The sequence below is a fragment of the Coturnix japonica genome, chromosome 4, assembly GCF_054131305.1.
Source record: "Coturnix japonica strain WE chromosome 4, WE-NBRP24, whole genome shotgun sequence".
NCBI lineage: Eukaryota > Metazoa > Chordata > Aves > Galliformes > Phasianidae > Coturnix > Coturnix japonica.
Window position 1 is genome coordinate 17,104,068 of NC_140666.1, and position 18,123 is coordinate 17,122,190.

Genomic DNA, 18,123 nt, shown 5'->3' on the forward strand with positions numbered 1-18,123 from the left:
CAAATCATGTTTCGGGACAGCAACGTGCAGAATATCTTGCAGACAAAGAAAAGTTGAAAGTTAAATAAAAGATCTCACAATTTAGATGAGCAATGACATTTAAAAGTGTTACTTTTACCAAAGGGCAAGCAGTGCAAAGCGTGAGCGAGTTGGATTTGTCTGTTGTGAGGTCCAAGATGGATACAGGAAAAAAAGCCAGGCTTCAGTTTTACTGCACTGCATTTAAAGCGTATCATTTCCTTGAGTACTTGGTCAATTAAATGACATTTAATTGCTGCTACACAAGATAATACTGTGTTGTAATACTTTGTTTCATTGTAGGCACTGCTCTCAGACTTACCTCCTGAATTAGAAGAAATGGATTTCAATCAAGCATCACCGGAGCCTGATGATACCTCATTCAGCTTGTCGTCTTTATCGGAGAAAAATGCCTCAGACAGTTTGTGATTTTACTTCATTTTTGTAATTATTTCTAACTGACAGAAAGAAACCTCACGTAATGTGTAGGTTTCAAGAGAACAGCGTTTTGTTATACAGTGTTCTTCAGCCCAAAAAGGAAAGCCCAAGGGGAGGTAGAACTCCCTGAAGAATGACTGTAGTACATAACAGCTGCAGTTTGCAGTGTCAAGAAATTTTGAGTGTTGTTTTTGCTAAAGGAAAGACCTGTATGAGGAAGTGTTTCTCTTTTAGCAGTTTGGCCTTGATTAGGATAAACTTCTGACTTTCCAGAATAACACTTGCTCTGTAGCACAGACTTTTTGAGCAGGGATCCAAGAGTGGAAAACAAATGTCCTGTTACACAAACAGCCAATTTTTTCAGAGTTATTTGCTCACTATTCCTGGTTTTAATTTTTTCCTCATTTTGACTCAGGTAGGTGGACTAAAGAACTGAGAATCCAAATAGAAAAATGAGCTTTTTTGAGTTTGTGCTTGAACTCTTTGCAGATCTGAAATTAAACTGAAGTGTTTTTCATCACGTGACTTCAGATTGTTTAATCTTAACATTTTGTGACCAAAACAGTTGAAAACACTTTGAAAGGCGAACAGAATAATTGGAACCATCACTAAACTGTTGATGTACAGAATCTGTCTGTAAGCAATCCGCCAGTGAGGTCATGTGGGAAACCTGGTAGCTGCACTATGTGACCCTTTTTATACTCTCACAACAGCAGTGGGTTGGACAGATTATCACGGGGTTTAGTGGTTCTATGAATGTAGTTACCTTTTCTTATTTGTTGAGGTGCAGTGCTGAAGTTCTGTTTGTTGTTTTAAGTACCTTTTACATACTCTTCAACAAACCTTCCTCCCCTTTATCAAGATGCTCTCTTAAATCCGTTATGCCCTGAAAGGCATTTAAGTGTTTAGAACTGAGCGTTACAGACTTCCTACGTGTGACCTGGTTTTGAAGTAGCCTCGTCTGACAAGTTCTTTGGCACTGCCATGTCACAGCTGCCATTTTTAAACTGTGAGCTTGATTGCAGGCGGTGGCTGAAATGAGTTTCTGCTTTCCCAGCTGTTGGTCGCATTGAATCCCTTTCCTCATCTGAATAAATGGATGTGCAGACACATTCGGGTGAATTTAATAGGGTTTGTAAGTGCGTGCCCATGTTGTTAATGCTCCGTATCTTCTCATCTGTATATTCCTCAACAAGCGTATTCGAAACCTACTTTCACAGTTTGTTAAAAAGCCCGATCTTTCAATTTTACACCGAGTAATAACACAGTCTGGTGGGTCCCTGTCCATGCAGTGCAGTAAGTAATCCCATTGATTTCAGCATAGGTGAGGCTCAGAAAATTCAGGCATGGTGGCACGAAGGGAATGACCCAGAACATTTTTTTCCTTTAATGCTGGGATAAACTCACTAATGAGTTCAGGTTTTCTCTGTCTGCTCCTCCCTAATCACTCCTGCGGATGTGGTATCCTTAGGAGCTGTGCTCAGCTCTGTTCTGCCATCTTTTTCTGTTTGGCTGTAATAGTTGGGCGTGAGGGATTTCCAACAGTATTGCTAAGTGCCAGATGCATAAAGGTTAAAAAAAAAAAAAAAAGGGTTTCACAGCTGTGAAATTCTGACTATAATTCAATTAGTATTTAGTCCTCAAAAAACCTCTTACAGAGTAACCCCACAAAAGGAAGCTGTAAGGCCTGTGCTTGAGTTAAGGTATTCACTCAATAATAGTATCCCAAGAGAGAAGGCACTGTAAGCAGTGTGTAAGCTGTGTGTTGCTCACATGCTCACTGCCTGCACTGAAGTACCACAGCCTGGCTGGGTGCTACTTGCTGATATCCTTACTCAAAGGAGGAGCATTATTTCACGTGCCTGCTGAACTGAGCACCGATTTAACAGTAATTAAGGTTTGAGAGCAAAGATCACAGTAGTAACCTTCCAGTGTAAGAAGGAGTTCAACTGTAATTCTGCTCCCTCTGGAAAAAAATCTTTTATAAAGAGTTTTGTATGCTGAGTTAACAATACTCACCATTACTGCTCCCTCTAGATAGGACATTTGTGCCACTGGCAGTGAAACCTCTGTGAGCTTTGCTAGAATTAAAACAAAAAAGTGATTTACCACTATTTGGACCCAATTTTCCCACTGTTTTTGCTTGAATTCCCAATGCAAAGGGCAGGATAGACTTGATTCCACAGTCAGTTAAGTTGTCCACTTTTATACAAGAAAATCATGATTGATAATATCTCATATTTGCTCTGCCTTGCTTTTATTTGATGTGCCAAACAACTTGAAGGAATTGCTTCTGAATGAACTGCTGTCAGATTCAAGCACTTATGCAAGTCCCTTTGCTAAAGGGAGTGGAACTGCTGTTTAGGAAGTGCAGCTGGGACTCAGGCTGCAGTCAGCGCCCACATCATGCCTCTGGGCATGTTGTTCTTTGGGCCTCTTCTCCTGTATGGTGACAAGCCAAAATGTAGCACAGTACTCCTGTTTTCATACCCTGAAGCATTTGGCAATATTACAGCAATTCAGAAAGAAGGTGTGTAAATGATAGTCCTGTGCAACAAAGTAGGATACAGGGGATAACACTGTACAGCTGCTTGTTCAGGTGTTTTTGTTTTCAATATCAGTGTATGTTTCCTGTCAGAGGTAAAACAAAGATCTGAACAATGTATGACCATTGCTGTTATGTTTTATTTGTTTTTTGATATTGCAGCAACAATAGTTTTGCAGTACTGTGGCTGAAAAGCTACACGCTTGCTTGGAGGTTCTGTTACATAAAACATAGCGATCCTTGAGTACATATCGAAGTGCTGCAGATCAGACTAGCAGCACATATGCTTTGTGGCTTTGTGATTTAGGGTTTTCTTTTTCTTTGCCTGTGTCCCTGACAGACAATTTTCTACACAAGTGTTCTGCTCAAATTCTGTCCAAATCCAGATCTCCTGCATCTAACTGGGCCTTAGAACAGTGTTGAGGGAGTTTGCCATTGTTGCCATCCATTTTCCTGGCCAGCTTTGTCTTAGCAGTTGTGCTGGCAAGCATCAGATTCTAGGATACTGATGTCTGCTCTGAAGGTGCTTTAGCAGATGGAAGATGTAGGTGATAGCTGTCTGGGCCCAGGCCTTGCTTAAGGTTTTGGTCTGTGTTTACTGCCTCTGATCAGAGGATGACCACAGAACACATATTTGTGTAGACTATGTGACAGAGAGTGTTAATATTGTGTTGTGTCATGATGAAAGAAATAAGCCTCGCTCTGCTATCTCACTGATGTGGATCTGCAGCTTGAATAGCGACAACAGCAGATGTGCCACATATTGATGTTCTTATTGTCTCTCTGCTATGGCTCTCATTTGCTTTGTCCATGGAAGACGACTTTGCAGGTGTTCTTTATTCCTGATGCATCTGTAGGAATATGAATGATTAAGTGTGTCTTTCTGAAGAAAGCAAAGTGGAAGAAGGTAGTTCAGAAGAGACGCTTAAAAACAGAAACGGGATGCTCTCCCTTCCTTAGGGAGCACTGAAATTCTTTGATGCTATCAAGCTTGCTTATACTTCAGAAAGCTGTTTCCTGAAGCTATGCCTCTTTTCATTTCCCTGCAGATGATGCTTCTGTCAAGTCTTTAGGTCTAGCAGGAGTGAGCGATAGTAAATATTCTAATAGGTAAATTTTGGCAGATTTAAAAGTACGTGAACAGATGTACTGTACAAGTGTCAAATTTCTTGAGTACTTCGTTCTTGAAGCAACACTGCACTTTAATCTTTCCAAGTATTTCTTTTTTTGCTAAGGCAATAAAAAGTCTGAAAATGACAAGCAGATCATGGGCTCTGCAGTCCTCTGAGGAAGAGGAAAGGAATGTATTAACTTACAGCTTCATCTTCTAAACTCGGGAAGCAGCTCATCAGGTCTGCTCACCAAACAGGCAGCAATATCTACTGTTGTTGATAGAGTTGAAACGATAGGAGAAATCAGCCGTATCATGAGCATCTTTATTGCAGAAGTTACTGCTCAGAATTCATCAGCTATCTGATGTGGGGTCTCCATAGCACTGCCCTGTTGGTGATGTTGAAGATGATAATGCACAACACTGACTTTTCCAGAGGTACTGTAGTCATAGCTGACTGTTGGTCTCAGGATAGTGACAGAAGACAGAAATAATATGCATAAATGGAATAGCACACAGAATATCTGAACCATGAAGAATCCATAACGTAGCAACCAAAAGCTTAATTTACTACCTCCAGTCCTGCTGCCCAGATCCTTCGGATCAGCTGGGAGCTATGAGGCTGCTTTAGGCATTGGGGGGACTGGCAGCTGCCTGACGTTCAGCCTTCATTTCAGGGCTCCGCCTTTTCTGCCCCAAATCATCATAACACTTAATAAGTTGATCAGTTGTCAGATGCCAGGCCAAAGAGGAGATGTTTTATGGTGTGCTGAACATTTTGGCACATGGGCCAAATGTTAAAAGTTAGGAGCAAATCAAACAAGCGGTACCGCAAAGCGCTTTCAGTGGTAGAATAAATAGGGTTCCACTCTTGGCTAGAGTGTTTGTGTCTGTGAGGTGGTGGCTGGCACGGTGGTCAGAAGGCAGCAGATGTGAAAGGGGCAGTGGTGGGTGTGGGATTTAGGCAGAAATGCATTCATTCTCAATAAAAGATGCTTAAGAATGTCTGTGAGGAAAATGGTTTCAGGTCAGAGCTTTGGTTACGGTGAACGTTTTACTGTATTACTGAATGAAGTAAATCTTTTCCAGTTCTGTATTTCATTTTACACACACTACCTCTGAAACGTTAACACCACCTTTAAAACCACACAGAAAATGTGAATTAAGAAAATAAAATAAAATAAAAAGCTTTTATAGGCAATAAATTATTTCCAACACGCATCCTCCAACTCTGTGCCTGTTTTTTAGTTGTGTGAAACATTCGGTTTGGGTTTTGTTCTGTTTTTCTCTCATGTAATTTGTCTCAGTCTGTGGACAGGGAAATAACGAAGATGTGATCTTTGGGGGAAAAAAGATCAGCATATGTTAACGGTAGTGAATATTTCTATTAATGCTTAAGGGCAGCGCAGTGAATCTTCCCAGCTGTGCGGGTTGTGGTACAGCTATTGTAAGGAATGAATATTACACTTAGAAATACTCTGGTACCAAATGACTGATGTGATGTTTCTTGATGCACCACAGATGAACTGATGAGAGGGACGGGTCAGTCTCAGTGATGTGATGACAAGGGGCAGGATTTTGCTTTTTCTGAGGTACAACATCTGGAAAGAACGCTCTCGTATTTTAGTTTCTGGTGTCTTCATTTCCTGTTTTATTTATTTTTTTAATAACCATATATATAAAAACCTTTAAGAGCTATTTGGATTTGCTTGTAAGCAAGCGTGACATTAAAATGGGTCAAGGGCAAGCTACAGCTCCCGTGTAAACACAGACATTTAATGTAATCTTAAAAAGAAGCAAGTCCCCATCATTGCCCCCATGTCTGTGTCTATGAAACACGTGGGGAGGCAGCAGAACCAAGGTGCCCGATCCTGGCATATAAACAAGCTGCTGTACTTATGAAGAGGTGGTGAATCTTCTGCCGCGATGATTTCTGTTTTAATTTCACAATTGGGTTTCGTTTTTCTTCAGGAAGTTTAAACCTTGGTCTGTATTAACCAACTAAAAGCAATCCTAAAATGAGGGTGATTTCCTTCTGGGCCGATCTGGCAAGGCTTGTAGGCCGAGTGGCTCAATGTAATACGTTAGTGTTTGTACTGCATCCCTGTTATCTGTATCTGTATGTTTAGCAAAACAAACCACTATCAGTCTTGACCTGATGTACCTCTGCTGTAGTCCAGGATGTTCGATCTTGGCTTATTTGAGAGATGGATGCCTGGTGAAATAACACCATGTGTTTATCTTGATTCTTTTCTTGTGGTTGTTCAGTCCATGTAAGGGTATTTATGATGCTGTATTAACAGAGATGCTCGTTTCCTTCTCCAGAAGCCTGCTCAGCTATTTTTATATAAGATGTCGGTCTTTGCCTTAATTTGTTGCTGAGAAGTTGTGCCACAGAGACTTTAACTTACCCACAGACGGTTCACAGGATTTGCTTTGAAATGTCTTTGGTTAATGACTCCTTTCCTGTGGTTGTTCTCAGTTGTTTTCTCCTCCAAGTGCACCATGAGATTTTGTTTCTTCCCGATGCTGATTTGGTTCCATTTGGAAGATACCCCGTATGCATGTGTTCGGTTAGAGACGGCTTTTCCTCTGTAGGAAAGAGAGGAAGGAACGTTGTACAAACGTATCTGTAGCGCCCAGTCAGAGCAAAGGGCTATTTAGCGCTGGTAACTTTGTCTACGAGACTCAAGGATATTTTTCTACGTCTGTCACGTTTGGGATTGTGGCGAAATGAAATAAAGGTGAACGAACTCCTTTTCCTACACCGCGTTCTCTGGTTTCTCTGTTTGTCGCCTTAACGCCCGACGTGTGCAAAGCTGGACGCCCTTATTCCTGGCACCTCCTTCCTCAGCAGCATCCTGTGCTGTGATGGTGAGGAGGGACCCCAAAAGGCACCAAGGAATTACTTTACGCTCTCGTGTTTGCAGCTGTTGGCTGTGTGAGGAGTCGCTCCGGTGCAGTTTATATCGCTTTATTTCAAGCAGGTGGCAGCAGAGCTTCGGCTGGCTGTTCTGTGCTGTGCGGGCACACGCGTGCTCACCTCATTTGTTGGTCTTTAAACTTCAGTTCCGTGTGATTACGATTACCTACAAAACGGATGTGAATGAAAGTGACTGAATTCATCCAAAATGCGGCATTAAGACCCAATCCGACCTCACGTGCCCATAGAAAACGACAAACAAGAAGCCATTGGTGCAGAGGGGCCGTTATGGGCTTATGTGGGTGGGATGTGGAGGAGATGTTGGAAGTCAGAAAAGCAGAGAAATGAGCAGGAGGAAAACACGTCCGACAACAACAGGGTTGTGGGACACGCTGAAATTAGCTTCTATTTCGTTTCTTTATTTCTTTATTTTGGAGTAGTGGGGGATGCTGGCTGTGGTTCTATTGCCACCTGGCGGCAGAAAACTCCCAGTAAGAGGGGAAAAATGCTTCTGGCTGTTGTGGTTCACAACGCTTGTGCTGTATGGGTAAGAAGCTGGCTGTAACCGAGGAAGAGGTCTGGAAAACTTGTGTCAGTGCTGTCCTTCAGCAGAGGGATGCGCTTCCACAGTTGAAGTGAAGGTGTAGGTGCCCCGGAAGCTGCTCCAGGTGACGTATTGAAGCTGTGGCTGTGGTGCCCGGTGCTGCTCAGGAAGGTAAAAGCTGCCCCACGGCCTCTCGTGCCACCCTCTGGCAAATGGGGCTCTCGCTCTGTGCTGCTGCGAAGCAGGAGCTCCTGCTTTTTTTGCAGGAAGGTTTTTCCTGCTCTCAGCCTTTCTGCAGCTCTGTGCTCCTTTCTGTTCGATGGGAAAGTCAGTGCAAGGTCTGTTATCTCTTAATTCACCAGTGTTTTGGGTACAGCTGGCTTCAGAACAGGGACGGGGCTGTGGGAGGGCTCCTGTGCTGGCACTTGCTAGAACCAGCGCTGTCTTTTGGCCTGGAAGGCCTTGGAAACAAAAATGCACTGTTAGTATTTGGGCAGGAGGCCAGCTGCATCATCTGCCTCCTCCTGAAGGGAAGCAGTATTTCAGGGCGAGAGGAGCTGTACGTAAAGCCCTAACCCAGAAAACAGCATCAGCCCTTGGATTTTATCTCTCACGTCTGTGCGGATGAAACAGGAGGTGAATCCTTGCTGCTCCTGCACCACTTAACTCAGCAGTTACCCAGAGAGCTCTCGGACACGCAGCATGCAGAAGAATGAGAGCAGCAAGACCCACCAGCTTCTTGCTCTGTCGTATTTGCAAAGTCACTGTAAGCAAACTGCCTTTGCTGGTGGGCCTTATTTCCAATAACAGCGAGTAAATGGCTCACTGTGATCTCAACTGCAAACACACTTCATGAATTCTGCCAGCAGTTTAATAGTGAATTATTTTTTTATGCCCACGTGTCTTTCTGGTTCTCTTAATTCTGCCAACTGTTTAGCTCAGCAATCTCTTCTCTCAGCATCCCACACTCTCCAAGCTGTATAATCCCAGTTCTGGACCATTAGTTAAAAGCAAAACCGATCTGAGGGGAACAAAACCAACACACTCAGAATTGCAATAAGGAGCTGGTGACCACCCCTGTATTGGAGGCTGACTCCCTTCTAGCTCTGCCTTCTGCCTCCCGGCTGAGCTCAGGGCTGTCAGAAATGAATGGATATCCTTTCTTGTGCCTCAGGATCGCGCTTCAGAACCACAGCTTTCTGATTTCAGCTCTGTTAAAATGTTCATTTATCTACATCATAAATCTCCAGGTGCTGCCCTGGAAATGTCATCTCCTGCTGACGTCAGTGTGCTATGAGCTCACTCAGTGCCCACTATGATGTTCCCTCATTAGGAAATAGGACAAACACACATGACTTCATTTGCAGAATCTTATTTGCCTGAATGACGTCAGTAGAGAAAATATGAGAAAATAATGCTTGGCGGATTGCTTTGGTTTGATTGCTGAGCAGTCAGGTAATGAAATAATTCAGCTGAGCGCAAATACTCATATCAAGGAGTTAAATCACCTCTGTATACTGTTTAATGGATTATCCCCTCTTTAACCCTCACACCTTCCAAGTGAAGGCACCAGCCACAGTGTCACACTGAGCACTCCCTGCAGCTGCTCACTCTGTGCCCGTTGCCCTGTGGCTGCAGTGCTGGGCATGGCTGGGGGTGGGCACCTGGGGGCTGGCAGAGCCCCGCATCCCCCGAGGATGGGGACAGCAGCATCACCAGCTGCTCGCTACTCCCACGCTGAAGCAATGTGTTGATTCACTCTGTAATTGATTTGGGCAACTTGAAGCAATTGGTTTCCAAGATACCACATCCTTCAGATATTTAAAAAATCAGAACTCTGGCGGTATATTATATTTAAATGTCGATGTATAATGTGTGTGTGTGTGTATATATACACACTCATCGCTCTCTGTGTGAATTGGAAATGTGTGCATGGGAAGGGAAGCGTGTGCATCTGTTGCATCTCATCCAAGGAGGCTGCGGGGTGGAGCCCAGCATCCGAGGAGGTTCGGTGGGTGGCATCTGTCTGAGTCACTGTGCTGTCAGCATTGCAGCAGGGCCTTCGAGTTGCTGCTTCATCTCCTGAGCTGGCTTTCTTGTGTATAGCTGGTTAACATCCTGACCACATACAGCTGCTTAAGTGCAATTCCAGACTGTTCATCAAAACAAAGGGACAGTGACCAGCTCCCCTTGGCAAAGTTATTCATCATTTCTGAAGGAAGCGCTGCTGTTCTCACCATGTGTTTGTGCCCAGGTGCTGTGTCAGGGAGCTTTCTGGATACACGGTATCCGCGGTTCAACAACCCACATGTCAGACTGGAGTCTTGAAGTCCCCAGAGAGTTGAATCTCTCAGGAAACATTCAGGATCGCGCAAAAAGGTTTTAGCAGCTCTGTGTGAAATCGATGCCAGCTGAAAGATGGACGGTCTGGAGGCAAAACAGCTGAGTCGGTAGCACGCAATGTTCTTCATTTTCAGCAGGCTAGAAAAGAAATTAAGACAAAAATTGAGAAGCATTGCACTCCTATGGAGACAAAGCAGAAGAAAGATGTTTTTACATACAGAGTGGGATGAAGATAAAAGTGTAGAAGAGCTTGAGCTTGGGATTGCATTAGGGCCAATCAATGTGCTTGTCATTTGGGGGGTTAAAGCAGTCGGTAAGAGCTCAAAATACGACTTCCTGCTCAAAAACAAAACAGAAGCCCCCGCGCTCACCCACACACAGAACAAGAAGCTGAAATGTTCTCCAACTTAACCCTTCCCAAGGTGAGAAGGATTTGCTGATGAAACAAGCTCTCGAACCTGTCCACTTGTCAGCGAACTTGGAGGTCTGTTCAGGCAGGGCTATGCCCAGCATTCCTGTGTTGCTTTTAGGTGGAGGTTTCCAAGGCACAGAGAAGCCGATGCCATGGAGAAGCTCTTGTTTCTCACAAATATTTAAAGGACTTTGAAGGGAAATGCATTAGCAGCTGTTTCAGCAGGTGCTTCTCAAACTGAACCACCAATCCCTGCAAGTTAACCGCCCTCTTTCGCAGCAGTATTTGGTAAAGTGCTGGTTCAGCAGACAGCAGCCTGTGCTGTAGGTGACCTCTCCTTTCCCCAGTTCCATAGGGTACAATGAAGTGTAGATGTCCCTTGGACAATAGCACAAAAAAAAAAGTATTCTTGGAGTCTCAAAGCAACTTGCAAAGAGCTGGAAGTGCTGGGTTAGTGCTGGACAAAGAAGTGAACAAACAAGGAGCAACAATTCTCCTATCTATCACTGTGTTATGCAGGGCTGTCAGCGTGACTTGGGGAGCTGGGAGGAAATGCTGAGCACTCTATGCGATGTCTCATGAAGGAAAGTTTTTAATGTAAAAAGCTTTATGGTAACACGTTCTTCTCTACTGGAAAAGAAGACAATGTTTGCCCCATTGAAATCCTATCTAATTTTGTAATGGATCTGTAGGTGTCTTGTGCCAGCTCTATGTTTAGATAAGCACACTCCTTGCTTGAAAAATGCCATCTCCCTACTTTAAATGGAGACACAGGTTTATCTGTAGCAGTTAAAACAGATAGAATAATCTCTGAGGGAAAATATCTACCATCCAGTAAGAGAAGTAAGCAATATTAATAGACGGATGTAAAACGTGTGTAAAACCATAAAATACTTTATAACTGTCTTATAAAAATGCATTAAGCCATGAGGATTTTGTCATAACAGAAGAAATATGTTACTTCTGTTGCTGCAAGCTTCATAATTACTCTTAAACATCCATTGTTCGGTAATTCAGAGTTTAGAAGGGCGCTTCGTTTTTGATTGTTAAGAGCTCAGAGTTCGTGTGCTTTAAGAAGGAATCGTTGGGAGGCACTTATGGTGCTCTACAGATACTAATTTAGCATTAAATCTCAAGTTCCAGAACTGCTGTCCTGGCCGCATCCTGCCTACAGCCCTTCCTGCTGAGCTCAGCAACTTCAGCTTTCACTTAATGGGGCAGATTTCTTTCTTTGGGCCGATCTGAACTTCAGCCTTTTGTCATCTGCCTCCATTTGTGTGCACTTATACACACTTACATTTTATAAATTGATAAAGTCTTTTAATTCCGACTATCTCTTTCAAATGCTCCTGTAATTACAAGGTACATCGTTCACTTTGGATTTAAATATACTCCCTTCCCACACAAACCCAGCATTCTTTCCTTTATTTTTTTTCCTTATGTTACAGTTGACGTATTTTAACAGTAAGTATTACTTTTTTTATATTAAGAAATCAGATCCTTCTCTTTTTAAGAGTCCAGCTCTGGTGCTTTTTGTCGTCCTTCCAAAACTGGTGCTAAATAGTGTTGGTTGCTAGAAAAAATAGCAGCAGCTGTTCATCTGTTACATAAACGTTGATGCTCAGAATTACAAGTTTAAAAACCTGGCACTTAATAAAAGTAGGATTTTATTTAACCAGCCATAAGATGCTCTGGTGTTTCTGTAGAGCGTTAAGCATCCATTCATGCAATACCCATCTGGCTGGGGAGGGGAAAAGGTGCAAAACCAGCCCTGGGGCACTTCCATGGCTGCAGCATGGAGACACAGACTGAAGGCTTTACCCCTACAAGAAAGTGATGCAATCACATCTTGCCTGCACTGCTAGAGAAGGAGAGATCCCGTTTGTGAAGTTACTGAGGTTTCACTGAATAGCACTGCCAGATCAGTGCTGGAGGATTTAATTTTGATGCGGCCTTTGCCTCCTTCCCATCCCCTTTAATATGGTCTGCGTAATAGAAGTGCTTTAGCAGCAAGACTCTACATCTCTATATACTCTCCTTCCTTTGAGTCTTGTTGTATCAGATACTGGGCTCAATTCTAATTTGCTTGTTCTTATTGAAGCATCACTGACTGCATGAATGCTGCAAACTTAAAGCAGGCCAGAACTGGCCTTTTGTAGCCTGGTTAGGGTGCTCAGGGCGCCTCCTGCCAGCATTATTCTTCCTGTTCACAGAAAGTTATTTATTGTTTACTCTCCAGCGACCTGCTGATGTTCTGCTGTGCTGGGTAATAGCCATTCTTTAAAAGTCTGACCTCATTCTATTAGATGCTTCCTTTGTTAAGTGCTCTCATTTCTCACTGAAGCCAATACACAATATTTACTAAATAAAAAAAACAACAACCCTCTCCCACTAAAGCCAATGAGAATCTGCCTCTCAGATGGTTTGGACTGTATTTTTTCCTTATCATTAAGAAGTCTGTTCATCTGTCATTTTCTACTGCTTACATCTGTTCCGCCATGGCCACTGATCAATGCCAGTGACAGCTTGTCGTTAGGAGGAGAAGCAGCTCGTCCAGTGTCAAAGTCAACTTGTTGAAAAGTCTTTCTAGTTCCTTGTCCTTGTAGATTTATGGCAAATGAGCAAATATTACCAAGAACTGGAAATAGTAACAAGTAATGTCCTTTTTAAACTGAGCATCCAGCTGCCCTACGACCACTGCTCTTTATTAAAGTGGGAGAAGAAACAACGAAATGAACAGTGAAGCATTTTGTGGCATTTCCCTGTATGAAAGATAGTGTTCAAAAACAAGTTACAGCTGTAAATTTGGCTTCAGATTTATCTTGGGAAAGCTCAATGTGAGTGGGGTAAATAGCTCTGACTTTGCCGGTAGTGTTAGCAGCTAGCACTGACCAGACTGTACAGTCAGCTCTTTAAGGGCAGCGTGCTAAAGCAGAAGGACAAGTAAAGAGCAGTAAGGAGTTAAGGCACGTAGGAATTCTGGATTTAATACAAGTATGTAATGCCAATTTCAAGTAATGTGAGTTACAGACATGCTACAGAGAAAAATATGTATCTTCCCTTAGTCTGTTAAACAAACCGTATGTGACTAAAAAGGGGTCTCAGCCTGATATATAGGCTGGGATAGAGTTTCAGGCAAGATCTATTCACTTACCTGCTCATCTGCATATAATACTGTTATTTGTCTAATTGTTTCTATTCTTGTCTGTTTGGTATGTAAAAATGCAGTGAAGCCATTATGTGGGGAAAGAAAAGGAAAGTAGTTGAGATGATTATTCTGTTATCAGTCATGACTAAGATGAAGAGAGATATACTAGCGAGGCATTATTCCTAAAATAGATACCTTGCAAACAAGAAATGTCAGTCAAATGAGGTTTAAATTAAATTCCTGATGGCAATTACTTAGAGAATGATCATGTTATTATGAATACGTTCACCATTTTTAATGGAAAAAGAATATGGGCTTCAGATACATGTTCTGAAATGCATTTCAGAACGTCCTTGGCTTTTACCATATGTTTATATCCTGTCATCCCTCTGCAAAATAGATACTTGGCTTAACTGTGCCTTTAAGAAAGGCTCTGTGCGCAGGATGGTATGAAAATGAATCAAATCGAGAAATCGGCACTTGAATGAAGTATTGAATGGCCACAAACAAATGACCTCACTGGGAGAAGTGATGAAGTGAAGAAATGTGATGTGGATTCCAAATAAAGAACTGATGAGTCAAGTTGTGTCCCAATTGGAACAGGAGCAAAGTCAAGATGGCTTGAAAATAACCTTGATAACAGCGGAGAAAAAATAGCAATAAATCCGAGTTCTACTGACCAGCAGAAGCCAGGAGAAAGGCAGTGGGCTGGGGGTGAGCTGATTTTCTCCAGGAGTGAGTGTTCTGAAATTATGACTTAAAGCAATTATCCGAAGACCTAAACTGGTATGACTGAAGTGGTATTCAGCAACCTACTCTGCATTACCAGGAACACAGCGATTACTCATGCAGACATGTCCTTTTGTTCCACAGCAAGGGGAAAGCAATTACTAAATTTAATATATTTATTTGTCTATTTATGCCTCAAGTCACAAACAACTACCACTAAATGACTGCTGACAGCTACTAAGTCCCTATTTAATTTTTCAGGTTGAGACATTTTTCTTTAATTATAATCTTCCAAAATGGGAACACTTCTTTTCACCTGAGATGATTATGATACTGGTTTGAAGCCTGTGGTCTGATATGTAAGTTCCTACCTAAAGTTAGGGACTGGCAACAGCTTTGGCTCCGGACCATCTAACACAATGCTGTCACAAAACCTTGCATGGATATTGAGATCATGATGATTTTAGATGCCATAAATTCCTCAAGTATTCATCATTTTTGATACATTTGCATGGTGGAACATCATAATGGTTTGTTCTGGGCTCTGGGGTAAAACTGGCTGTGAATTCGAGCTGGATTTCTCAGGTTTGGCTTCAGCTTCAAGGATTGGGCTGGTCTGAAAAAAAATAACAAAGCAAGTTTTGGAAAATACTGAAGTAAGTCAGAGTAAGTTTCAAAAAGTAGGATCAACTGCTGGTAGTAGATCCGTCATCTCTTGGTGTGTTCAGACTGTTGTCATAACTCATTTCAATGTTTAAATACTTTCTCTGGCCTGCATTTGCCTCAGCGAAGCTCAGGTGTTTATACCATAAATACAGTTGCTCTAGTTTTCTTTCCTTGGAAAGGGAACTGTGCTACCCAATAAATTCTTGTTGTTGAGTACGGGTTTGATAAAGCTGGTCCTTTTGGTTTTTCCACAGTAAGTCTGTAAGTAGAGGCTGGAGTATTTCTGTGGTTTGTTGCTTTTCCAAGCACAGACTCCAAAACTATACATGAAACCCGAGTCTCTGTCTCTGCAGTAGTGCTTATCCATAGGACAAACGCCCTCTTCACCAGATTGCTGCTTGTCTATCCAGCCCTTGTGGTAAGTCTGTAATTTGCTTTGAGTTGCTTGTCATCCCACAGAGGACTTTGATAGCTAATGACTGCTCATTACTTTCCTTTCTCTTTGTAATTTGTGCACACTATTGGTAGCTATTTTATATTGACTTCCAGATCACTAGTGAAAATGTGTACTGAGAAACTCCCTACCTCCATTCATGGCTGACTGAACAGGAAGCTTAGCCTGGGCAACAGAGAAGAGCACCGCAGGATGGTGAAGGTGGGAGATACACCACACGTACAGTCATGAACAATGAGAAGAGAGTGATTAATCCCTCTCCTTTGCAATGTACAGTTGGGGAACAACAGATGAAATTAAGCAGTAGGCTTAAACTGAGACCTCTTGAGATAAGATACAGATGTGGAACTGGTGAGATGTTATTGTTGATAAAATGTAGAGATACAAGGCAGCTTGGGTAAATTCATGGAAGAAATCTCAATCAAGAATAATTCTGCATAATATGCATCCATGGCTCAAGAAACCTGAATTGGTGGAGGCTGAAATCAAACTCTGGAGAATTACTGTGAGGTATTGCTCACTCTGTTTGTATTTTCTGTCTGGCATCTGCTTTCTTGGCCATTGTTAGAAACAGGACACTGGATCTTTAATGTGACTGTCTGAGATGTGTCAATTTAAAGCACTCGCCCAGGTTTGCAAAAAAGAACAACAAAATAAAATAATTTATACTGTAGGATATTAGAATTCCAAACACATTTTGAAATGAAGAACAACTCCAAAGTATGAAGTGAAACAAAGAAATTTACATAAAGTGTCTAGCTGAAGTTTCACTCGCTGTGCCCATACAGCTTTTACTCCCTGTTGTTGATGCAGTGAGACCAGCAGAGATGTACTGTGTTTTCTGAGAATTTTCTTTAGCTCATTTTGGGTAAAAGTGGCAAAGTTTGCTGCCAGACTTGTCTCATGGGGCTACTTGGCTACTCCTCTGTAATAGCCTGAGAAATGAGAGTGAAATAGCAAGTGGAAAGGCTCTTTCTCAGGGTGTTGTACAATGACCGTCATCACTTAAATTGGTTTGCATTCTTATGCATAAACAGGCTTTTTGAGAACTTGCTGCAAAAGTACAGAAGATGTAATTGTAAAAATACAATCATAAAGCTGAGGCAGGAATTCAGTAAGTGCCTCTTCACTTCGTGCATTCAGCATAACCATAACTGAGTAGAAAAGTGGTTCTTGCTGTTTTCCACGTAATTGACTTCTCTCTCCTCAGTAGGGTGGGGCACACGACATAATGAACTGTTTAACAACATCAAGATGTTTATAATGTATTTTATATCATCTCTCTGTAAGTGCATATGTGAGCTTGGCTTTATTTGCGTTTTTAAAATATCAGTATAAATAGAATGGGTTATGGACTCGCATTTATATTGCATATTCAGACAAACTCAACGTTGATTAAGTATTTTCTGATTATACTCTTCCGTAACTTTATCAAGGAATATAGAAAGGTTTGCCATTGTTATATTAGTCTGTAGAAATAAGAAAATCTTGCTGTAACATTTACCTTATCAGAACCAGATCAAATGATGCTGTGTGTAAAGGTTGATCAGATACAACGGTGACCCTGGACTGAGGATGAAAACACTGCACTCTTTGACATCAGAGTGAGAGCACACCCTCCAGAGCACCTGAGCTGTGTGTAAATCAGGTCCTGCTCCTGTACAGATCTGGCACAGACACAAGCACACAACTCAACGTTCTCTGTGTCTCGGGACAGTTCTGTTCTCTAACACGAAGGGGAAAAGTTGTGTTAACAGAAGCAGGCTTTGTACCCACGTAAATTCATCCATGCGATAGAAAGAGCTGCACTGCTCAGACAGCGCAAGTATTGTTGAACTGTGTTGTACAAAAGATTAAAGGTGAAATAATGATGAATTTGAATAGACTCGACTTACAAAATTAACTGTACCCACCCCAAAACCACCTTAAGAACCACCACAGGATAAAAACTTCAGCTTTGGCTTGGGCAGTTTGCTCAGACTTTGCTTTTATATGGTCTACATATATATATATAATATATAGATCTTGCTGAGCTGGATACTTTACATGTATCCCATGGTCACTCTGCTTTGTCTGCTTTGCTTTCTAGGGTGGAGCCGCTGCACTTGCCATTGTCAGCATGGTTCAGATTCCATATCATTAACTGGCAGCAGGAGGGGAACGGAAGAAACCGGCCTGAATAGAATATTCTTACTTGGAAAAGTTGCCGGATGAAGGAACACAATGTTCATAGGATCCTTCTTAAAGCATCAGCTTTAAGATGGACAAGGCTGACCAAGCCTGCTTTAAATCTGTATTTAACGCAGCTCCGCAACACACTGCCGGCTCCATCCCGCTCCTTCACCTCACATCTCACATCTCCTCACATCTCCCATCTCCTCCCGTTCCCCCTCCCGCCGCCATGCTGGGATTCTCCGTCCCGCGCTGACGTCACCCCCGTGCCGCGCAGTCCCCGCCCCCGCTGCCCGCCATGTTGGGGGGTGTGCGCGGGGCAGCGCACAGCGGAGCCGCCCCCGCCGGCCGGCAGCAGCGGTAGCCCGAGCTTCTGCCGCGGTGCGTGGGCACGGGGCCCGTTACGGCCCGCTTTCCTTCAGCCGCCCCTCCGGACCAGCCGCGGGGAATGCGCGGAGGCGGCTGGAGGCGGCGGCTCCCCCGGTGAGGAGGAGAGCGGCGGGCAGGGCACAGCCGGGACATGGTGCCGTGCGCTCCGCTGGAGGACGCGGAGGAGCCGGAGCCGTGCCGCAAAATGGAGCTGTACGTGAGCGGCGGAGAGGTCAGTGCGGGGCGGGGCG

The 18,123-nt window shown here is 43.0% G+C and overlaps 2 protein-coding genes and 1 long non-coding RNA gene across 14 annotated transcripts in view; 2 read left to right on the forward strand and 1 right to left on the reverse strand.

The window, feature by feature from the left end:
* HDX (highly divergent homeobox) overlaps positions 1-5,333 on the forward strand; it is a 33,371-nt gene extending 28,038 nt beyond the window's left edge. For 4 of the 6 annotated variants that reach the window (XM_015860514.3, XM_015860515.3, XM_085544633.1 and 1 more), the window contains one exon: positions 322-5,333. In XM_015860514.3, the coding sequence (XP_015716000.1) occupies positions 322-447 (126 nt within the window). In that variant the 3' untranslated portion in view covers positions 448-5,333. The remainder of the gene's footprint in view (positions 1-321) is intronic. The other 2 variants (XR_014945169.1, XR_014945170.1) reach the window with 1 other exon arrangement.
* A 400-nt stretch (positions 5,334-5,733) lies between these two features.
* On the reverse strand, positions 5,734-17,877 carry LOC116653401 (uncharacterized). Its single transcript, XR_014945176.1, has 2 exons — positions 17,526-17,877; positions 5,734-10,060 (listed from the first exon to the last, which is right to left on the reverse strand). It is a non-coding gene; the product is annotated as an uncharacterized LOC116653401 (long non-coding RNA).
* The window catches only part of RPS6KA6 (ribosomal protein S6 kinase A6), a 37,290-nt gene continuing 36,974 nt past the window's right edge, over positions 17,808-18,123 (forward strand). For 6 of the 7 annotated variants that reach the window (XM_015860512.3, XM_015860510.3, XM_085544629.1 and 3 more), the window contains exon 1: positions 17,808-18,104. In XM_015860512.3, the coding sequence (XP_015715998.2) occupies positions 18,024-18,104 (81 nt within the window). In that variant the 5' untranslated portion in view covers positions 17,808-18,023. The remainder of the gene's footprint in view (positions 18,105-18,123) is intronic. The other variant, XM_085544628.1, reaches the window with a different exon arrangement.